This window comes from Sycon ciliatum, chromosome 5 (assembly GCF_964019385.1).
Source record: "Sycon ciliatum chromosome 5, ocSycCili1.1, whole genome shotgun sequence".
NCBI lineage: Eukaryota > Metazoa > Porifera > Calcarea > Leucosolenida > Sycettidae > Sycon > Sycon ciliatum.
Genome location: NC_088647.1, coordinates 27644171 through 27663806, shown reverse-complemented (window position 1 = coordinate 27663806; position 19636 = coordinate 27644171). Strand labels below are relative to the sequence as shown.

The 19636-nt window shown below is 48.1% G+C and overlaps 1 protein-coding gene across 1 annotated transcript; it reads left to right on the top strand.

Moving 5' to 3' along the window:
• Positions 1-235: 235 nt before the first annotated feature.
• LOC135818224 (arylsulfatase I-like) lies at positions 236-19615 on the top strand. Its single transcript, XM_065331583.1, has 15 exons — positions 236-431; positions 1749-1863; positions 1984-2035; positions 2467-2570; positions 3874-4022; positions 5176-5264; positions 6341-6445; positions 13243-13306; positions 13648-13745; positions 14726-14862; positions 15101-15162; positions 15519-15630; positions 16352-16395; positions 17537-17644; positions 18834-19615. Exons 1-15 carry the CDS (start codon positions 278-280, stop codon positions 19010-19012), a joined length of 1572 nt encoding a protein of 523 aa, XP_065187655.1. The 5' UTR covers positions 236-277; the 3' UTR covers positions 19013-19615.
• Positions 19616-19636: the final 21 nt, after the last annotated feature.

Genomic DNA, 19636 nt, shown 5'->3' with positions numbered 1-19636 from the left:
TCTGCACGTCCCTTTTGGCCTCTTCACCATTGCCATACTGGCATACATGACTGTACAAGGTCATGCAGGTAGGTGGAACATCGTGAGTTGTCAGTTACTGTTACGGGTCAACTCCATAGATTGTCATGTTGATCTAGAACTTAGAAGTGACCACCTAGCTTTACTTCAGCTTCAGCATTGGCCATTGCATCAGCCGAGTCATCTTTCGAATTTCAGAATCCAGTTGGAACAGCTTTCCCCTGGACTCGTGAGTAGCTGGGTTCTTAGCGAAAGCTTCATGTTGCAAGCTTCTTCGTGGGTTTCTTCCTCGCGAACCTTTGGCACCATGGCTGCTGCTGTCGTGACCTTTGCCCTGTTGGTGATCGCGGGTTGCAGCGGCGTGCACGCGGCAGCACAGCCACACATTCTTTTCATCGCTTCAGATGATATGGGTAAGGAGCGGACGCTAACGCAATTGTAAAAACTTGTGATGAAACGTTAGCAGGCACGTTAGTTATCCTTATGTTGACGAGGGCCAGAAATGCAGTTTGAGGGAAATGAACTCCAAACATTCTCAGCCGCCTTTGAATGAATAAATTGCCTGCATCGCATGTACTGGGATCGGGCTGTCACTTCATCAACGTTTCGAACAAATTCTTAAAAAGAGATTAGTTGAAGTGTCCTCATACAAGGGTTTCTATCATTTTAGAGTTTTTCAGTGGAATTGTCCTGGCGATAATGACGTCCGAACCGATCGACCATCTCCGTGGGAATATTCCAAACTCTTCGCACTAATCCACCTCTCCCATCGGATGAGGTTATGGAGTTTCGAAGAGTTTCGAGAATACTTTTGTTTTCTGAAGAAGCCAATAAGCCACCTCTTCAAAAATAAACTCCGCGAAAAGTCAAAGAGTGACAATTCGAACACACCCTTAGTACCAGCGCTTTCACCCTGTGTGGTCGTGGGATTGCCTGCGAATCACAAGGTCCCGAGTTCAAGACACGCGCTGGAAGCGGGGAGCATGTACTGTGCTAACAAAATAAATATGGTCATGCATGCGTCCACCACTTTACATGCAATTAACTGTGCCGACACCCAACACCAAGGCCACAGTCAACTGGGTACTCACTACTCGGAGTGAGGGTAACATAGATGCAGCTAAACGAAGTTCGCCCATGGTCGTGAGACTCACCAGTACTACCTCACCCTCGCCGTTTATGGCACTGCATCTGCCACCCTGGTATAGTCAGGCATGGTGGGGGCCTGGCACAAGCGAAACTTCTCTAAGCTGATTGTGTTTCTCAACACATTTGTAAGCCGGTGGTAGCGCGGATGTGTGAACATTACTTTACTTTACATCGTACTGAGGCCCATACAGTACTCGATGGTGCTATTCACCAATTGACCTAGGCTGGAGAGATGTCGGCTCTTATTGGCCCGCAGGAACCCACATCTGGTTCTATTCTGCTTCGAAGCGCCATGCTGGGTGGCGAGCAAACAGAACACATATCTGTCCAGGCAATGGAGTCTCTGAAATCACCACTGAGGTACACACAGATCACCTTGGAATCATCTGAAAGATACGCACACGCATACACTTTCACTCATAACCCTTGCAAAGTGCTACTTCTAGCATTCTAATCTTGATTACACCTATGTCCATTGCTGGAGGGGGGGGGGGGGGGGGGGGGGGGGTGGAGATTTGATCTAGTGTGTGCCGGACATCCAAAGCTGACATTGACGAAACATTCCCTGTGCTGTTATCCAGGCTGGAATGATGTTGGATTTCACGGTAACGAAGCCATCAAGACACCAAACCTGGACGCACTGGCTCATGAAGGTGTCATTCTCAACCACACCTATGTTCAGCCGGTCTGCTCACCGTGAGTAAAGTGCGTGTAAATTAACGGTGACATGTGGCAACCTTCTATGCCAGGCGCAATATCCCCCGTTTCTTTGTTGTGCTGACGTCCACTGTGTGCTTTGCACAATTATCTGCACAGAACAAGAAGTTGTTTCATGAGCGGCCGCTTTCCCTTCCACACCGGACTGCAGGTAACATGTGTGCAGGCACTAGGATCCTTAGCACTGCAAACGAAGTATACTACAAGGTTTCGTTACTTTTTTTTGCTAAGTGCACAACCTACTCGTCACTACAGAAGGAAAGTGATGACCACAGATCTTGTAAAGCTATCATAACAATATACCCAAGGGACATCGTACATGCTACGGTCACTATGGTATTGACCGCACTACTCTTTGTTCCAGGTACCCTGTAAATCGATAAAATGCACTGATTTGGGCTCTAAAGTTCGATAATATTTCAGAGGAGCCAAATCCACCCACTTAGAGTCTTATAATTATGTTATCAGTGAGCAGGTATCTAGACTGTAGCTATTGGTAAAACAAGGTTGTCTGCTTCTACCTCGGCCCGGAGTGAATTTGTGTACTTTGAAGTATGATGCTGGAATATGTTCTCTTTGCAGCATGCCGTCATCAAGCCGGAACGGGCGTACGGCCTCAATCTCACCATCACTACCACTGCTCAACATCTGAAAGAGCTCGGCTACTCCACTCACATCATTGGAAAGTAAGCACGGTATTTTCCGGAGAATAATCCACTCTTCCAACACCAGTAATTCTGTACATATCACCCAGTTTTTATAAAGTAATATTATGACCCTCAAGTCTGCACACGGATCGATTATGCACGTCATTTGCCATGTGAACCGGGAAATGATCTCATGTGATCGAGGCATGCGCGTAGCCTGCAAGGGGGATCGTCCATGCATCATTTAGCCGCATGATGCGTATGTGCGGGCCAAATGGCCTAGAGAGTGCAGTTCAGTATTATTTTGCTGTCAAGATAGAGTAATGTGGCAATTTGAAACTTCCCCCTGTGCTTTTAGCTAACCTTAGCTGTAGGAGTTTTGTTGTATATCGGTCCAATATCAAACACAGTACGTGTAGAGGGGACGGCTCGATACCGGGACGCTTTGACAGCCAAATTTGTATAGACCCAAACCGATCATCAGCGTTGATTTTTCACTCGAAATATGTTTGTGGAAGGAAACTGGCATGTTGAAGTTTGCTCTGGGGCCAGAGTCAATCGAACTGAGCCACTCCTTTGTGTTGACCCATTGCCTCCAAGTTGTCCAATTTTTCGCTTCAAAAAAGTTCAAATCAGAGGTGGCTCCAAACCGGACACGTTTTAGAGTGCACGTCAAATTCACTCTGGGTCTGAAATTAGGTAATTGCTATCGCTCCACGACGGCCAGTACAGAGTAACAATAAGCCTTGTGTGTGCTTCCATTAGTTTTGATTGGTATGCGGTGCTTTATTGGCGAGAGGCGAGCCACTGTTTACCTGCGACAAGAAGTTGATTTTTCGAAAGTCGTAAAACTCAAGTCGCAGTGCAAAGCAACACGTCAAAAACTCACCTGCTTGGTATGGCGCTTCTGGTCATCGCAGAGCCATGAAATTTTGGCTCGGAGTATAACACATCGTAGTCTCACTGTGACATATGTTTTCTAATCAAAATACCAAGAGAGAAAGTGAATATTGAGTCCGTTCCGGTTTGCAACCGGTGTCCTATTTGAAACCGTCCCCTCTACTGTGGTTAGTACAAACGGTTCTAAAAATACTTCGACCATCCAGCCCCCCCCCCCCCAAATGTTGGCCAGCTACACCCCTACGAGGGATGATGTAATGTGATTCAAGAAAGACAGCACATGACCCAATAATGATATCATATAATGATATAACCCAGAAATCATGTCAGCAGTAGCAAGTACAACTAGTCTGAGGATCATGTCTGTCCGTCTCTCGTAGCATAGTCACACAAACTTCCCCGCTTCATACTTTGCATTGTTCTTGGCCTTGACGTGATTCAGGTGGCACCTTGGATTCTGCAACAAAGAATACACACCGACCCAGCGCGGCTTTGACTCGTTCTTTGGCTACTACCTAGGAGCCGAAGATTACTATACACATCAGCGTAGTGGAAGTGTGCCAAAAAGCGGACACGACGAACTTGGTAAAGGTAGGTGGACAACTCTGAGGTGCTAAAAGTTAATAACTTTCAAACACACTGCACAAGTCACATACACACAGTGAAGAGAATGATAATACAATGAGGACAAAATAACGCTCAGCTTCACGAGTCCGGGGCAAAATCTCAACTTTTTCAGTGAGACTTGCAAAATTGTGCATACAGTCTTATGCCATAGTTCGATCTGGATGGCAGCTATTTTCTCCCATGACAGGCACGGTTCATTGCTAGAACTCATAGTGATGGCCTAGACTACGTCGGCAATGTTCCTTGTGGTTTTGACTTCGAACTTTTCCTAGCTGTCCCCGGTGAATCCAGATTGAAGTGAAATATTCACAGTTCGACATTCTCGCCATGGGTTTGTGCCAACAGGTACAGTGAAACCTGGTTTAAGCGACCACCCCACGGTGCAAGCAAAAGCGGTCATTAAAGCCAGGTGGTCTTTAGAATCAGGTCCCACAATGTCTGTGCAGAACTGTCCGTGCATGGAAAAACGGTCATTAAGTGCAGGTGGTCGCTAAACCCAGAGGTCGCTTACACCAGGTTTTACTGTAGGTCATGGTGTCATATTACACTGACAGTGGCTCTAGGAGTAACGCTTTCTGAATATAGGGTTGAAAAGCTGGAATTCGTTCGTTTAGCCCCGTTAGTTGTAGCTGCACCCTTTTGCAGTGCGTATCAGTCATTGACGTTTTCTCGGGATCCACTGCAGCTGTCTCGTACAGATTTATCACATCATGTAAAATATTTTGAGGATGCAATTCAATTATGGAGTCAGCTTTCGAATAATTCAATGTTGCTGAAGGTTTTCAAATGTACTGGGTCTAGCAGTAAGGTCAATGAGCAAGCAGCATCCTCTGGGTCGGTTAGAGGTTGCAAAGCCCGGGGCGTAGCTGGTGCCCATCTTTTGCATGGCCGCATAAGTGTAGGATGGCTGGTGCATATTATTCAAAGTCATTATGTACATGCTGAACCTAGGTTGAACTATTTTAAGGGGGTCGGGGCTGCACGTTCCCCCTGTGCCCAATGCCGGCTACGCGCCTGAAACGTGTACGCATCTCTACATAAAGTTATCAGGTAATGGTGGCAATGACTTTGTATCCTCATCTATTGTTCTCCTTGTGCTGACATTTTTGTTGATCAGGCGATAGGAACATCATAGGCCTGGATCTCCACCGGGATACTGTTGATACATACAACAATGCCTTGGATGAAAATGGAACCTACTCTACGGTAAGGCCATGCCAAGTTTTATGTGCTATGTGCTATGTTCTATGTTTTGTGTCGGAAATATTCTGGAAAAAGTAAGCGGGCGGGTGAAAAACAAATAGCACTACTATAAACTGTCAACACATACCCAGATGATTCGTTTGTGTGCTTCACTGTCCCAGCCATGAAGACGGCAAAGGCATCGCCATTTCAGCCAGTTGTGCAATGCGGGGCGACACAACTTGAAAATGCCATGAAATACCCAAAACGACGACAAGGCACGATCGCCACAGCTGGCAGACTGGGCTGGAGCGATACCGCAACGGATTTCATCAATGGTTCCTTCTGCACTTTGACAAGAGTCAAGTGGAGCTCTTCTCCATCGCAATCCTGGATTATCTCGGAGTCCTTGAGACCTAGAATCTCCGCTTGCTTGGTCCCTACCAGGATGTCTTGGAAACTTGGAAAGACATTTCATCAGTCACACTTTCTACGCACTATTCCAGGTATCATTCCAGGCATCAACTGGAATACAAAATTATGGAGAAGCTGATAATCTCTGCCATACAGACTAGAAATTGTTCGCAAGAACACTGAGAACCGCCATCGATTGATTCGTCTAAGAAATTTTTTCTTGTCAATGATTGGAAAAGGTATGCACGGGGTGACGCGAATGAGCATAGAAATTACTTGGTGCGCCTAAGTAGGAGTTGTCTGAGTCTTTGTTGTATGTGGTTATGTATGTGTTTGTGTGTCATGTGTCTGTTTCACATGTGTGTATTTGTGTGTGTGTGTGCGTGTGTGTGTGTGTGTGTGTGCGCGCGCGTGCATGTGTATGTGCGTATGTGTGTTTTTATGTGTGTGTGTGTGTGTGTGTGTGTGTGAGTGTGTGTGTGTGTGTGTGTGTGTGTGTGTGTGTGTGTGTGTGTGTGAGTGAGTGTGTGTGTGTGTGCATGCGTGTATGAGCATGTGTGTATGTCCTGTGTTTGTGTTTGTTTGTTTTCAATTGAGATGAAAACAGCCCTATACAGCTCCCCAAGCTGTTCAATTCATGCGGATGATACTTGGTTCTCTTTTTGCACCCATGTTTTCACACACAGTATGCATTTGCTAAGGAAGCAGTCAACATCGTGAAGAATCACAAAGCCCAGGATGGACCTCTCTATCTCTATCTCCCATTCCAAGCAAATCACGGTCCATTGGAGGTGAGCATGCTGTGTTCCACCTTCATCCATTGTTGTGTTCACTACTAACACCTCAAAAGTTCCAGGATCGCACAGACGCCACAAGACAAAAGGTCACGTAATTCTTTACGGACTATAATGAATGAACAGTAGAATACATTGAGAAGAAGAGACTGGAAAAATACGAACTACATCGGAAAGAGAACTCTAGAACACTAAAGAAAACAAACCACAGCATCAAGGAAAAGAACAACGCATGAGGGGTAAAGCGCTGGCCAGCCACAACGTGCGTCCAACTTTGGCATGAGCGTACAGAAGAGCGTACAGCGCTCGGAAAGCGGAAGCTAAATTTGGCAAAGCGACAGCAATAGTACGGCGCGAGGCACATGAGCAGTACGAGGCGCGGCACCTATACGCGTGTGCGGCAAACATTACACACCATGTACCATATATGCATGAACAGCGCGGGGCGCATGCTAACTCATTCAACATCAGTGCGCGGCGCAGGCATCTAGCTAGCTGGCGCAAGCATGATCATAATTGCATGCCATCACGCAATCAGCGCACATAAATCGCGCATCAAATAAATAAGTAATCAAACACAAATCAACACATCAACTAAATAAATCAACGAGCTAGCAAGAACACAATTCAAAAATGCAACGAAGAAATAATTACTATTCTAGTCGGTTATTCGCATGGGACCAAGCGCAATGTCCAAGCTGATGAACTGTGATTGCACAAGGTAAGCCCAAGCTCCTGAGCTAACCGTTCTGGTGAGCAGTCTTCTTCGTGCTGCAAACACACACTACACAATGTGTCGTATCTCGTAACAAGTACTGTACCAAATCACAACGAACACTAACAATACGCAATAGTAAACCATAATCAAAAACACTACGCAAAAAAGCAAAGCAAGCAGCACCTAGCCAGGGAGACAAGCAGGAGTCACGGTCGCAACGAGATCTCGACGACACCCCAGAAGACCTTTCTCCAACACGATACACAACATTCTCCCCACCAAAGGGCTTCAACCACACTGATCACAAATCAAGACGAGGTGGTGGTCGAACGGTACGACGAGATCGACGCGTAACTTGCGGCTCAACGGTCGTCGAAGGTATTTCAACATCATCGACGACGTTGACTGGATCAGCGCTCGCGGATGTCTGCGGCTGCGGCTCAGCGTCCACAGCAGGCGGCTCAACATGCTCCTTCGCTACTTCCAACGGAACCAAGCGTTGAATGGGCCGTAGCATGGACGATTGGCCAACTTGGACTTTGGCCACCCTGCACTTGCCATCTCTTCCAGGATACAGCTCTGCGACCCTACCCAAGCGCCATGATTGCCGCTTCCGGTTGTCGTCGGCAATAAACACAACGTCGTTCACGACAATCGGAGTTGACTTCGACCGATGATACTCACTGAGACGAATGAGGTACTCAGACGACCAACGCTGGTTGAGGTGCTCGTAGACGGTGTGGACATACTTGACTCGAGCGGACAACTGCCGTGGATCGAGTGGTCTGTCAGACGAGGCAATACCGGTTGCAAAGATGTCTCCCAACATCATGGCTGGAGTCAGCGGCGACTCGTCAGCTACATCCGTAGAAACCGGAGTGAGGGGTCGAGAGTTGACGACTCTCTCGATCTCCGTCAAGACAGTGAACAGCTCGTCTCGACTCAATGACGCTCGACCGAGAACCTTCTTCAAGGGAGCTTTCACACATGCCACCAGACGCTCATAGAACCCTCCATGCCACGGGGCAGATGGCGGATTGAAGAACCACGGGATTGCCACCTTGTCTGCGGCGGACTTGAACGTCGTAGCATTATCTGAACGTATACGCAGCGGCTTCCCACGACGGGCGATGAAACGACGCAATGCTAGCAGGAACACCTCTGTCGACAGGCTATCCACGAGCTCTAGGTGCACTGCGCGAGTAGTACCGCACACGAAGAGTGCGACCCACACTTTCTGGACATTTGATGAACTGCGCACGTACAAAGGACCTGCATAATCAATACCTGTGAGACCGAATGGCTGGTGGTGCTTCACCCTGTCTGAGGGCAACGGCGGCATCTCCTCAGCAGCAGTCTGTGCGCGAAATCTGCGGCAAACAATGCACTTCTCCGATACGCTACGAAGAAAACGACGAGCTCCGAGAATCCAGAACTGCTGTTGTAGAAACGCAAGCACGCTCTCTACACCCTGGTGCATTCGCTGAAGGTGAGCATCACGCAGAAACAACTCACTTAGATGACATCTGCCCAGGATGATCGGATGCTGAACCTCGTAGGACAGATCGCTCTCCTGCAGACGACCACGAACTCTGAGCAAACCAGCTTCATCCAGAAACGGAGACAACTTAAACAGCTTCGAACCCTTCTTCAGTGGCTCCTTGCTCCGCAACTGGGACAACTCCTTGGGGAAGCATTGCTCTTGGATGGCGCGAAACATCACAGACTCAGCAGATGGAATCAATTCTGCACGCGAAACACCCTTGTGTCGCCATGACAGCATACTTGCGACCAAACCGCGAGCTCGTTGCCACTTGGAGAACTTCTCCCACGGCCAAACAACTGGAGTGTCAACCTCCACAGCCGACACGCGTGCTTCGGTGACGGACTCATTGGTGCTCTGAAACGAGATGACTGGTGGCCACTGAGACTCATCGCTCAACCATGACGGACCATGCAGCCACATCTCCTTCTGCAAGTCACACACTGGGACACCACGCGAGACAAGATCTGCAGGGTTGCTAACTCCTGGACAGTGACGCCATTCTACTTGCAGCTTCTGCGAAACTTCTTGCACTGCAGCAACTCGATTAGCAACATACGTCTTCCAGTGATACGACGGCTTTGAGATCCAGTGCCATGTGGTTAGGCTGTCTGTCCACCCCACAATCCTTTCAATTGGCACTCTCAATTCATTGACGACAAAGGACAACATCTTCACGCCAAGACACACAGCCGACAATTCCAGACGCGCAAGAGTGGGACGTACAACAGGTGCAACCTTCGCCTTCGCACACAACAAAGAAGACGTCAAACCGGACACAACATAGAAACAACAGCCATAGCCCTTCTCGGATGCATCTGAGAATACATGCAAAGTGACTGGAGCATCTGGAGTACACCCGATCCATCTGGGGATTTTAACGGAAGAAAGCGCTGCGAGCTCTCCCCACCATGAAGCACATCGGACAGCCAAATCAATAGGGAATGGGTCATCCCAACCACCGCCGAGCTTCCAACTCTCTTGCAACATCATCTTGCCTGGCACAACTGCGGGTGACGCCCAACCTAGCGGATCGAACACAGCGGCAACACAACGCAACAAAGCACGACGAGACCAACCAGACACTTCCTTGGGACACTCGACATCACCGAGCGCAGCCACCGAAATACAATCTGACTCGGTGTTCCACACAATACCCAGTGCCTTGGAACCAGCCTCGGGGTCTGAGGTCATCGTGTTCCCTCGCCACTTCCGCAACTCCATGCCTGCTCCCTGCAAAACATTAACGCTATACTCCTGCAGCTTTTCAGCATCCGCACAGCATGGCAAGCTAGAAACGCAATCATCAACATAAAAACTACGCAGCAGCAGCTCTATGATATCACGCTCAGCAGCAGAAGCAGACTCGAATGCACTATCGAGATGAAAGCGCAGCACAGCACTAAGTATGAAAGGAGAACAATTCACTCCAAAAGGCAGCTTCTTTAAACGCCAGATACACATTTCTTCGCTACCTATCTCAGGCCAAACAAAACGCAGATATGGCCTATCTTCTTCACGCATTCCGATCATAAAAAAAGCCTTGCGAATATCGGCTTGTACAGCACATTCATACTCACGGAACCTGAGGAGGATACCAGTGAGATCCGGTAGGAGTGATGGCCCGGGATCGACCATGTCGTTTAGGGATGGTGCTTCGGTGCAGGCGGCGGATGCATTGAAGACGACCCGTGTCTTCGTCGTTGAGGCGTCGCTACGGAATACGGCATGATGCGGCATGTAATAGCCGGCTTCCTCCGGATGCGGTTCCTTTTCAATGGCATCCAGCTTCAAGTACTCAGTGATGAGGACGTCATCATACGCTGGACGTTGACCTCGTCTCTGTAGCGGCTTCAGCAGTGAGTGTGCCGCTGCCATCGCTTGGTTGAGGTTTGCTGGCGGACGCTTCTCAGATCGCCATAGCAATCCCACTTGGTAATGAGGGCCTTGCCGCTCTATCGGGAAGTCCGGTAACGTCTCAGCTATTTCCGGCACCTCTTCCATCTTCCACAGTCGGTCAAGTTCAATACAACTCACACTGACGGTCGCTGACTTGGTTTCACTATTAGCCGGTCCTGACAGCACCCAGCCTATTTCAGTGTGCCAGGCCGTCTCTCCATTGATTTGCTCCTTGCGGAGAAGGAACTCATTGCAGTAGTCAGCTCCAATCAGCATGTGCACTTCGCTTGATCCGGCCTTTGTCGAGTCATCAGACAGCTGCAATCCCTGTGACTGCCAACGTGCAATTGTGCTGTCTGCTAGCGGATCGAATCGGAGACCTAGCGACTTCTTTTGCCAGGCATTGACGGAAATGGACTTCGTTGCACCCTTGATGGTGACACGGTACCTGTCCATCTTTTCAAACTTCGGCTCCACGTCAAACGCCTTCAGCCTGACAGTTTGCGATCCAAGGTGTGCCGGTTGCAGCGAGTTCACCAGTGGCGCGGTGATGAACGATGCCTGCGCACCTGGGTCGATGAATATGCGTACACTGGCCTTTCGGCTAGGTCCTTGTACCTCAGCCACGCCGGTCATCAAGTGCACGCTGTTTGCACTACATTCATACGTACCGACTTTCGATTCGGCTATCGGTTCGGATGTTACCTGTTTGTCCTCTCTGTGCAGTAGACTGTGGTGTCGCTTGTTGCAGTGCTTGCAACGACCCTTGTTCTGACAATTCATCACTCGATGTCCTGGTCTTAGGCAGTTGAAACACAGTCCCTCTGCCTTGACGTACGCGTTTCGGTGCTCAGACGCCATAGCTGACAATTTCTTGTTAGCCTCATCAACGCTGACCGTCAAACACTCTGCCGACGCAAACGGTATACGTTTGTCGCTGGTGCTAGACTTGGCAGGCTTCAGCTTGCTACGTCCGTGGGCTGTTTGGTAAGCCATACCATCCTCCGCAAACGCCTTCAAGTCCTTCGTGTAACATCTCTTCTCGATCAAGAAGGCCTTAGTTTCTGCCGACACAGCTTCTAGCAGGACTTGACGTACGACACATCCGAACAATTCAGTGTCTTCCAGCTCACCGATTTGTCCGCGGCTAGAGGTACGGCTAGGCCTGGCGAGTTTTGCCCACTTCTCCGTCTCGCGCGTCACTCGTACCACAAACTGGTAGAAACTCTCATCACTTTTCTGCTGTATGGCCATCAGGGCTTGCCACGCTTTGTCGGCGGTCTTCCCATGCGCCATCAGCAGCTCGCGCTTCGCTTCGGCAAAGGTGTTGCAGCCATAGCATGCACCTTCCAACTTGCTGCCAGCAACAGCCACGCGCAAGCGGATCAGGTACTCGTCGTCGCTGAACTCATTTTGCTTTGCCACATCCTCGAACAGTTCGAGATAGGTCTCAACAGTCTGCTTACCGTCGAACTTCGGCATCTTGATGGCAGCCCTCTTGCTCGCTAAACTGCCATTCGTCGTATTCAACAAAGTGCTCTCATCACTCTGAGTCTCTCGTGCGTGCTGGACTTGCAGCTCCAAATCTGCAATCCTCGCAAGCAGCTGCTCGTCATCTTTCCTTTCCAATCTACTTCCTGCTCGTTCGTCGCGCTCTCTGTCTGCACGCACTTTCTCCTCGTGCTTCTCGATACGCGCCTCTACGTAAGTACGCAATGCCTCTCCAGTGTAGCCATAAGCTTGACCATTTGCGATCAGCTTCGCTTCTACCTCATCCATGTTCACGCGTCTCTATCCTGGCGTGGTCGCCAAAATGTTGTGTTCACTACTAACACCTCAAAAGTTCCAGGATCGCACAGACGCCACAAGACAAAAGGTCACGTAATTCTTTACGGACTATAATGAATGAACAGTAGAATACATTGAGAAGAAGAGACTGGAAAAATACGAACTACATCGGAAAGAGAACTCTAGAACACTAAAGAAAACAAACCACAGCATCAAGGAAAAGAACAACGCATGAGGGGTAAAGCGCTGGCCAGCCACAACGTGCGTCCAACTTTGGCATGAGCGTACAGAAGAGCGTACAGCGCTCGGAAAGCGGAAGCTAAATTTGGCAAAGCGACAGCAATAGTACGGCGCGAGGCACATGAGCAGTACGAGGCGCGGCACCTATACGCGTGTGCGGCAAACATTACACACCATGTACCATATATGCATGAACAGCGCGGGGCGCATGCTAACTCATTCAACATCAGTGCGCGGCGCAGGCATCTAGCTAGCTGGCGCAAGCATGATCATAATTGCATGCCATCACGCAATCAGCGCACATAAATCGCGCACCTGTCCTAGAAGACCACTGAAACCACGACCAAGGGATGCTATTTCCAGTCAAATGACCCTGGATAAGGAGACCACCTGGTAATAGAGACCACATTTTGAAGGTCCCTTGAGCGGTCGTCTTAGACAGGTTTCACTGTGCATCCTTTCTTACACACACTTGAGAGGACGCAAAAGCGTTTCAAGTGTATGTACTAGGCTCTGCACCTTGGTGTATTGAGCGCAGTCACGAGCAACCTCAACCCCCTCCGAGTGTACATCCCTTCTTATGTGTCTATGATCATTTTCTGACAGGCACCAGATCGTTTCGTACACATGTATGACAACATCAAGAATTCCAGTCGCCGTGTACTCTCAGGTACAGGAAGTAGCATGATATTGTTGAACATGTTAAACAGCTCCTAACTTTCTGTCAATACAAAAATTAGTCTTGTAAAATTGGACAGTACCGGTCGATGACCCTGAATCACCTCATCAAGTGCTTTCTTCCATCTCCCGGAAGTAGGGTCTATAGTATGTTTTGTTTGCATAAACATACAGCGACGTTGAATATGGTGTAGATATTTCGAAATATTTTTCCATTCAGTAATTGGTTATAATGCATTCGTTGTGCACGGCAGTTTTAGAGGAAAAATTCCTTTAATGACCAATTTCATGCATAAGTGCATGGCCTGATGCAATGTATGTTTTTTTGTGTAGCAATGGTGACAGCTATGGATGAAGCTATTGGCAATATCACACAGGCCTATAAAGATCAAGGACTCTGGGAGAACACGATGCTGATTTTCACTACAGATGTAAGTGTCGAAGTCTTTGACAACTTTGTGATGGGTCTAATCCCCCCCCCCCCCCTCCACACACACATACATACACTTCACTGGGGTAGGAGCTGCATCTGCACCTTATAACTTGATGGTGGTGGTTTTCCTGTGGATGTAGAAAATCCAGTCTGTTTTCCTGGATACTTTACAGGCAGGAAATTTAGTCGGTCAATTATTTTCGTCCAACTCCAAAGAAAGGGGGTTCGTCCAGTCAAAATATTAGTCCATAGGAGTGTTGAGAAGCTGGACAAATCGATGCTCAGTGCGGCATTTAGTTCAATCCAAAAGCTCCTTGGACGAAAAAGATGAATTTAAATTCCAGATAAAATTAATAGTTCTGCTTATACAGTGCGGAATGACTGTATCTATTTCATGTAAGGTTGACATGCAGCTACAAAATGTCTCCGTTAAATGTAGAACGCAATGAAGTTCTGGTGACTGCTTATGAGTACATTCATGGCAAGAATAAAATAATGATCTCGTTTCTCAGTGTGCCGTGTTGCCAACCGTACCCTTTTTCCAATCCCACTGGCATCCCCTTTGGGGCAACACTTTGATAACTAAGGTGCTAATTGCGCCTATCCTTTTTTTCGGGCAAATCCTGAGCTTGTCTTCTACTACAGAGCATGTACATGTAGGTTGTACCTTTTCTAAAAGCGAGGACATTACAGCCGATCTGGCTTCAGCCAGACCCCTTTTTTCTAACACAGTGCCAAAAGTGCCCATAATGCAGGATTTTGCACCCGAATTTCAAAATTTTCATGGGGATACCCCGGACCCCCTCTTGCCAAACCATCTCCAACGGCTACGCACCTGAAAAGGTTGATATCAAAGTGGGAGTAGGGAAGGGCAACATTGCCGTTTGTTAGTGGCTAAACATTGCTATCAAATACTGCACACTTGGAGATTGAAAACATCTCTCCACTGCCCTATGTGCATGTTCCTCTATGTATTAGAACGGAGGACCTGTCACGGTCGGTGCCAACAACTGGCCGTTGCGTGGCAGCAAGGCCACGGTGTGGGAGGGTGGCACGCGTGGCTCGGCGTTCATTCACGGATTTATGCTGAACAAGACTGGGTACACCTACAATGGGTAAGTGTCTGAATCGCAAAATAAAACATTGTTCCCGGAATTGTGGGCCGGTGGGAATGTTTCGCATAACGCATATGCCGTCTTGCCAGTATTGTCTTACAGATTTGATCAGTGCACACGCGTCTATGTGTGTGGATTTGCTTGTTTATGTTTGTGTGTGTGTGGGGGGGGGGGGGGGGGGTGCGTATGTGCATGTGCATGCGCGTGCGTGTGTGTGTCTGTCTGTGCATCCATGCAGGATGACTCATGCAGTTGACTGGTACCCGACCGTTGTGTCAATTGCTGGTGGCAAGGTTGACAGTAAGTCAAGCAAAGTGTGAGAGAAAATCTTGTGTTTTCTGCATAAAAGAAGCATGTTCAGTGGCAGATTGCTATGCACAGGAAAGTATCATGATTGTCAAGATGGGCTGCAGTGGAGTCTGTGCACCCTGAAAACATATGTTTGCTGTAAAATACAATCCATGCATGGACACAGGCTAGGGAAACTGTCACCACATGTACTGTGTTCTCAATCAACACCCGGGGAGGGGGGGGGGGGGCATGTACTGGGGATGGTTGGGTGGAATATCATAAGGCAAAAAGAGATTGCCATGAAGAGTGCATCTCTCAGTTGATAAGTTTCATCCCAGAACCATCAATTCCGTTTGTTTGCTCAGCCAGCGACATTGACGGTTTGGACGTGTGGCCAGCATTGCAGAACAACTTGACGTCACCCAGAACTGGTTTTGTGTACAACATCGACGAGACAGGGAATGTGTCGGCTATCAGGTAATGTCTGTGTATCATAGCTTGTGCAAAAGAAGATCTGTTATACTGCTACTGAATTGCTCTCACTATGTCCTTGTAGAGGGTTTTTTTTGTAGATGGGCACAACAAACTGATCAAGTTTGCATATGACACCCAGTGTGACTGAGTTTCCCGTGCCTGCAGGCTACAACTTTCACACTGAGGCTCCACTCGAGTGACAGGAAAGCGCTCCAACAGGCTGTAAGTTGCAGCCTGCAGGCACGGTGATCAGGTGACTTGTGTACGCATGAGCACGCGACCGATTACTTTTAAAACCGTGTTCGATTGGGAATAAGGGCCGAATGCTCCACCGCAGCCTTCTCGGACCAAAACCAGTCGACTCAGCGTCCAAAGGACTACAGCATATGGGCCAATTTCGTTCATCTGTGCTTTTATAACAATAAACTGATGCATTTGGTGACATTTTGCATACAAATCTCCATCTAGTATGGCGCCGCCACCCCGTTTCCATGACAGTGCGAAGGTTCGATTGGGAGTAAAGGAGGAAGGGAACGTCTCAGCTTCCTCGCACCAAGACCATTCGACTCAGCACCCTGAAGACTGCGAGTAGTGACATTTTGATTCCAGACCATACTTCCTCAATCTGCAGGTATAGAATGTTTGTGAATGTGGTATTCTCCTAATAAAGAATCAGGCTGAGGTTCTGGTCTCAGTTTGTAACGTTGCTGTCGCTTTGTTTCAGAGTTGGGAAATACAAGTACCTCAAGGGTCATCCTGGCGGGAGAAGTGAGTGTCCCTCTTGTTGAAGAAGTGTGCGAATGTGTGTGTGTGTGTGTGTGTGTGTGTGTGTGTGTGTGTGTGTGAGTGTTTGTGTGTAAGTGTGCGTGTGAGTGTGTGTGTGTGTGTGTGTGTGTGTGTGTGAGTGTTTGTGTGTAAGTGTGCGTGTGAGTGTGTGTGTGTATGTGTGTGTGTGTGTGTGTGTGTGTGTGCGCGCGCGCATATTTGTTTGTGTGTGTGCGCTCACCCGCGTGCATGGGGGTGAGTGGGTGGATTGTGGAGGTGAAGATCATGTGTGTTGATGTGTGTTAACATGATTATCTGTGTCGCTCTTGGTACAAAATTAATGTTTGCATGTATGTGTGTGTTTGGGGGGGGGGGGGGGGCATGACATTAACTTGTCCCACACCGAAATGTGCCTGCACTTGGTAAGGCATAGTGGGATGGTCTGAGACCATGATTGAGAAACAGATGGTACCAGGTTCAAGTCCCACGTGGGCGAGGAAGATTTTTTCCAGCTGTGCTGCTACCCGCAGTTAATTGGGAACCTGATGATTCGTGGCCTGGCACGAGGGAAGCATGGATGCAGTGAATGGAATTTTCGGTCGTTGACCACTTTGGTGGTGGGTCTGATCTACTAACCTTCCAACCCTTTAGGAGCTGCAACTGCTCCTTGATCCTAGAGGGTGGTGGCATTGATCCTAGAGGGTGGTGGCATTTGTACCGATTCTGAATACTCGGCCTGCAACCAAGTCTGACATGAACTGTGATCGTTTTTTGGTCAGGCTGAGATGTTTGCTTCGGGCAAAGTGGAATTTTTGTGTTTATGGCTCAAAGGAAGTGTACGATGGTAGCTCCTTCACTTAGCAGACTCTGCTGTCCACGTGCACTGAAACAGTGGATTGGCCACCGGCACTTGTGGCAGGGGCGTCGCACACGGCACAGGTACTACGGTATTGACCGTACCACTATTTGCCTCAAGTACCCCGTGAATCAATATAATGCACTGATTTGGGCTCTAAATTTCCAAAATGTTCCGCTCAGCCACCCCTCCCCCACAAGTAAATTGTACTTGACATGGCTGACCGTACCACACTAGATGACCTTCCGACGTCCGTGTGTGGTGTACATGTATGCTTGCCCACTGCAGACAGCTGGTACCCGGTACCAACGGACCAATCCCCTCTGGAGGATTACCTATTGGTGACTGAAAAACAAGCACCGCCGGAGACTGGACCCTGGCTCTTTGACTTGGATGGTAAGTTGCATGTGTGCGCTGCAGAGACGTTATCAACCTAATCATGATCATTAAAAAAAAGAAAAAAAGAGACTGTACCATCATAATACATCTAACAGACCCTAAGTTTTTTTCCCTTTGAGGCACAAAATAATAGCCACTTTTATGTCAAGGCCGATATCAAACTATTCCACTCAAGATCAAGAAAGGATACATTTGCTTCGAAGTAATGCGCTTAGAGTGCTTGCATGGTGGAGAGGCAGACCGTAGTACGTTGGCTGATGATTGCATTGAGCATAGAACTCTGAGTTACAATGAACTAGCCTTGCTCCACTGCTCTATACTACTGTATAGGTACAAAGTTTCGTTCGGAATTAACTTTCGCTATATTTATTATTCGTTAGGGGGCACGAAATAACTAACGTTTGTACCAACCTAAAGTTATTTTTCTGAACGTTGGGGGTGACTAGCCCTTGGCGGATTATGCCGGCATAATATTTGGCATAATCTTGGGATTTCGTCAAAAAATTATGCTCCGGCATATTATAAATGTAAGGTCGGCATAATCTTTCGGTTTAGACAAAAATTATGCCTAGGGCATGGCCATGTGTGTATGCGTGGTTTCTCAATCCTCTATGTACAGCGTGAATACATAGTGGAACCGAGCATAATTCCGCATATTTGTTGGCATAATTGTGGCATAATCAAAAGCATAATTTGACGATTGGCCGAGCATAGTCCGCCAATGGCTAGGGGTGACAGACCTCGACCAAAAACGAAATTTAGTACATAACACACCTGCTGGTGGAGTGATCTAACAAAAGATTTCGTGAACGAAAATTTGTACTTATACAGTATGGATTCTGATCACGTGTTAATTCTACGGCATACCTCTTGTTGTTTTCACTAGTTTGAGGGAAAGACACAAACATACCTCTTGTTGTTTTCAGTTTTCGTAATTAATTTTATGCTAAACAGGGGCGTAACGTTAGCTGGTCCCCCTTCAGGCGGTGTGTGTGGGGGGGGGGGGGCACGGACGAATACATGTATAATAGGATGGGTGTTACGTGACTTTCATGGTCATTGTGTGAATGCTGAACCTAGGCCGAAATGTTTAGGGGGATGAGGGGGGGGGGGGGGGGGGGGGAGGCAACGGGAGTATGCCCATTTTACTGCACATGCTTATTGACCGTTGATGTTCTTTCTGCAGTTGACCCGTTAGAGAAGAACAATCTCTACTCCACTATGCCAGACCAGGTGAAGGTGATGGAGGCTCAGCTAGCGGAGTACATGGCAGGGTACGTGGATGACCTGTTCAGCAAGCACCTGCCAGATCCCAAGTGCGACCCAGCACTGTACAACGGAGCGTGGACTACGGGCTGGTGCTGATGGACAGCAGTGGACTATGGGCTGGTGCTGATGGACTACGGGCTGGTGCTGATGGACTACGGGCTGGTGCTGATGGACTACGGGCTGGTGCTGATGGACAGCGGATGTCGTCATATCAACGAATCATTGCACTGTAATAATACTATTATTTTTGGTGTGCTAGTCATCATCGGTATTTTGCAAACCTTCAAAACATTTGCTAGAGGCCCACACATGCCTCAGCGCGTCACAGCAAGGTACAACAGTACTACATTTTCCTGATTTCTATGACAATTTCGGAAAATATCTCCATTGCACACCGTACATAACACTATTAACAGGCTCTCAGCTGCATCGAATAGATTTCCTAATGCCAATATTTCGCCCATTGGGCATCATCAGGGCATCCAATGCTGCAATGGAATCTGAGAGTTTTACGGAAACGTTTCTATGATAATTGCTATAGAAAAATTTAACTGAGGATTTCAAAGTGTTGCACCCAAAGCTTTTTTTTCTCCTTCACGCTGAACCCACCCACAGTGCAAGGAGGGTATGAATTATGGGTGCAGAGCCATTATGGGCGCAGAGCCATAATGGCTGTTATATTATATTATTTGTTAGGAACTCCTCAGGTTCGTTGTGTCT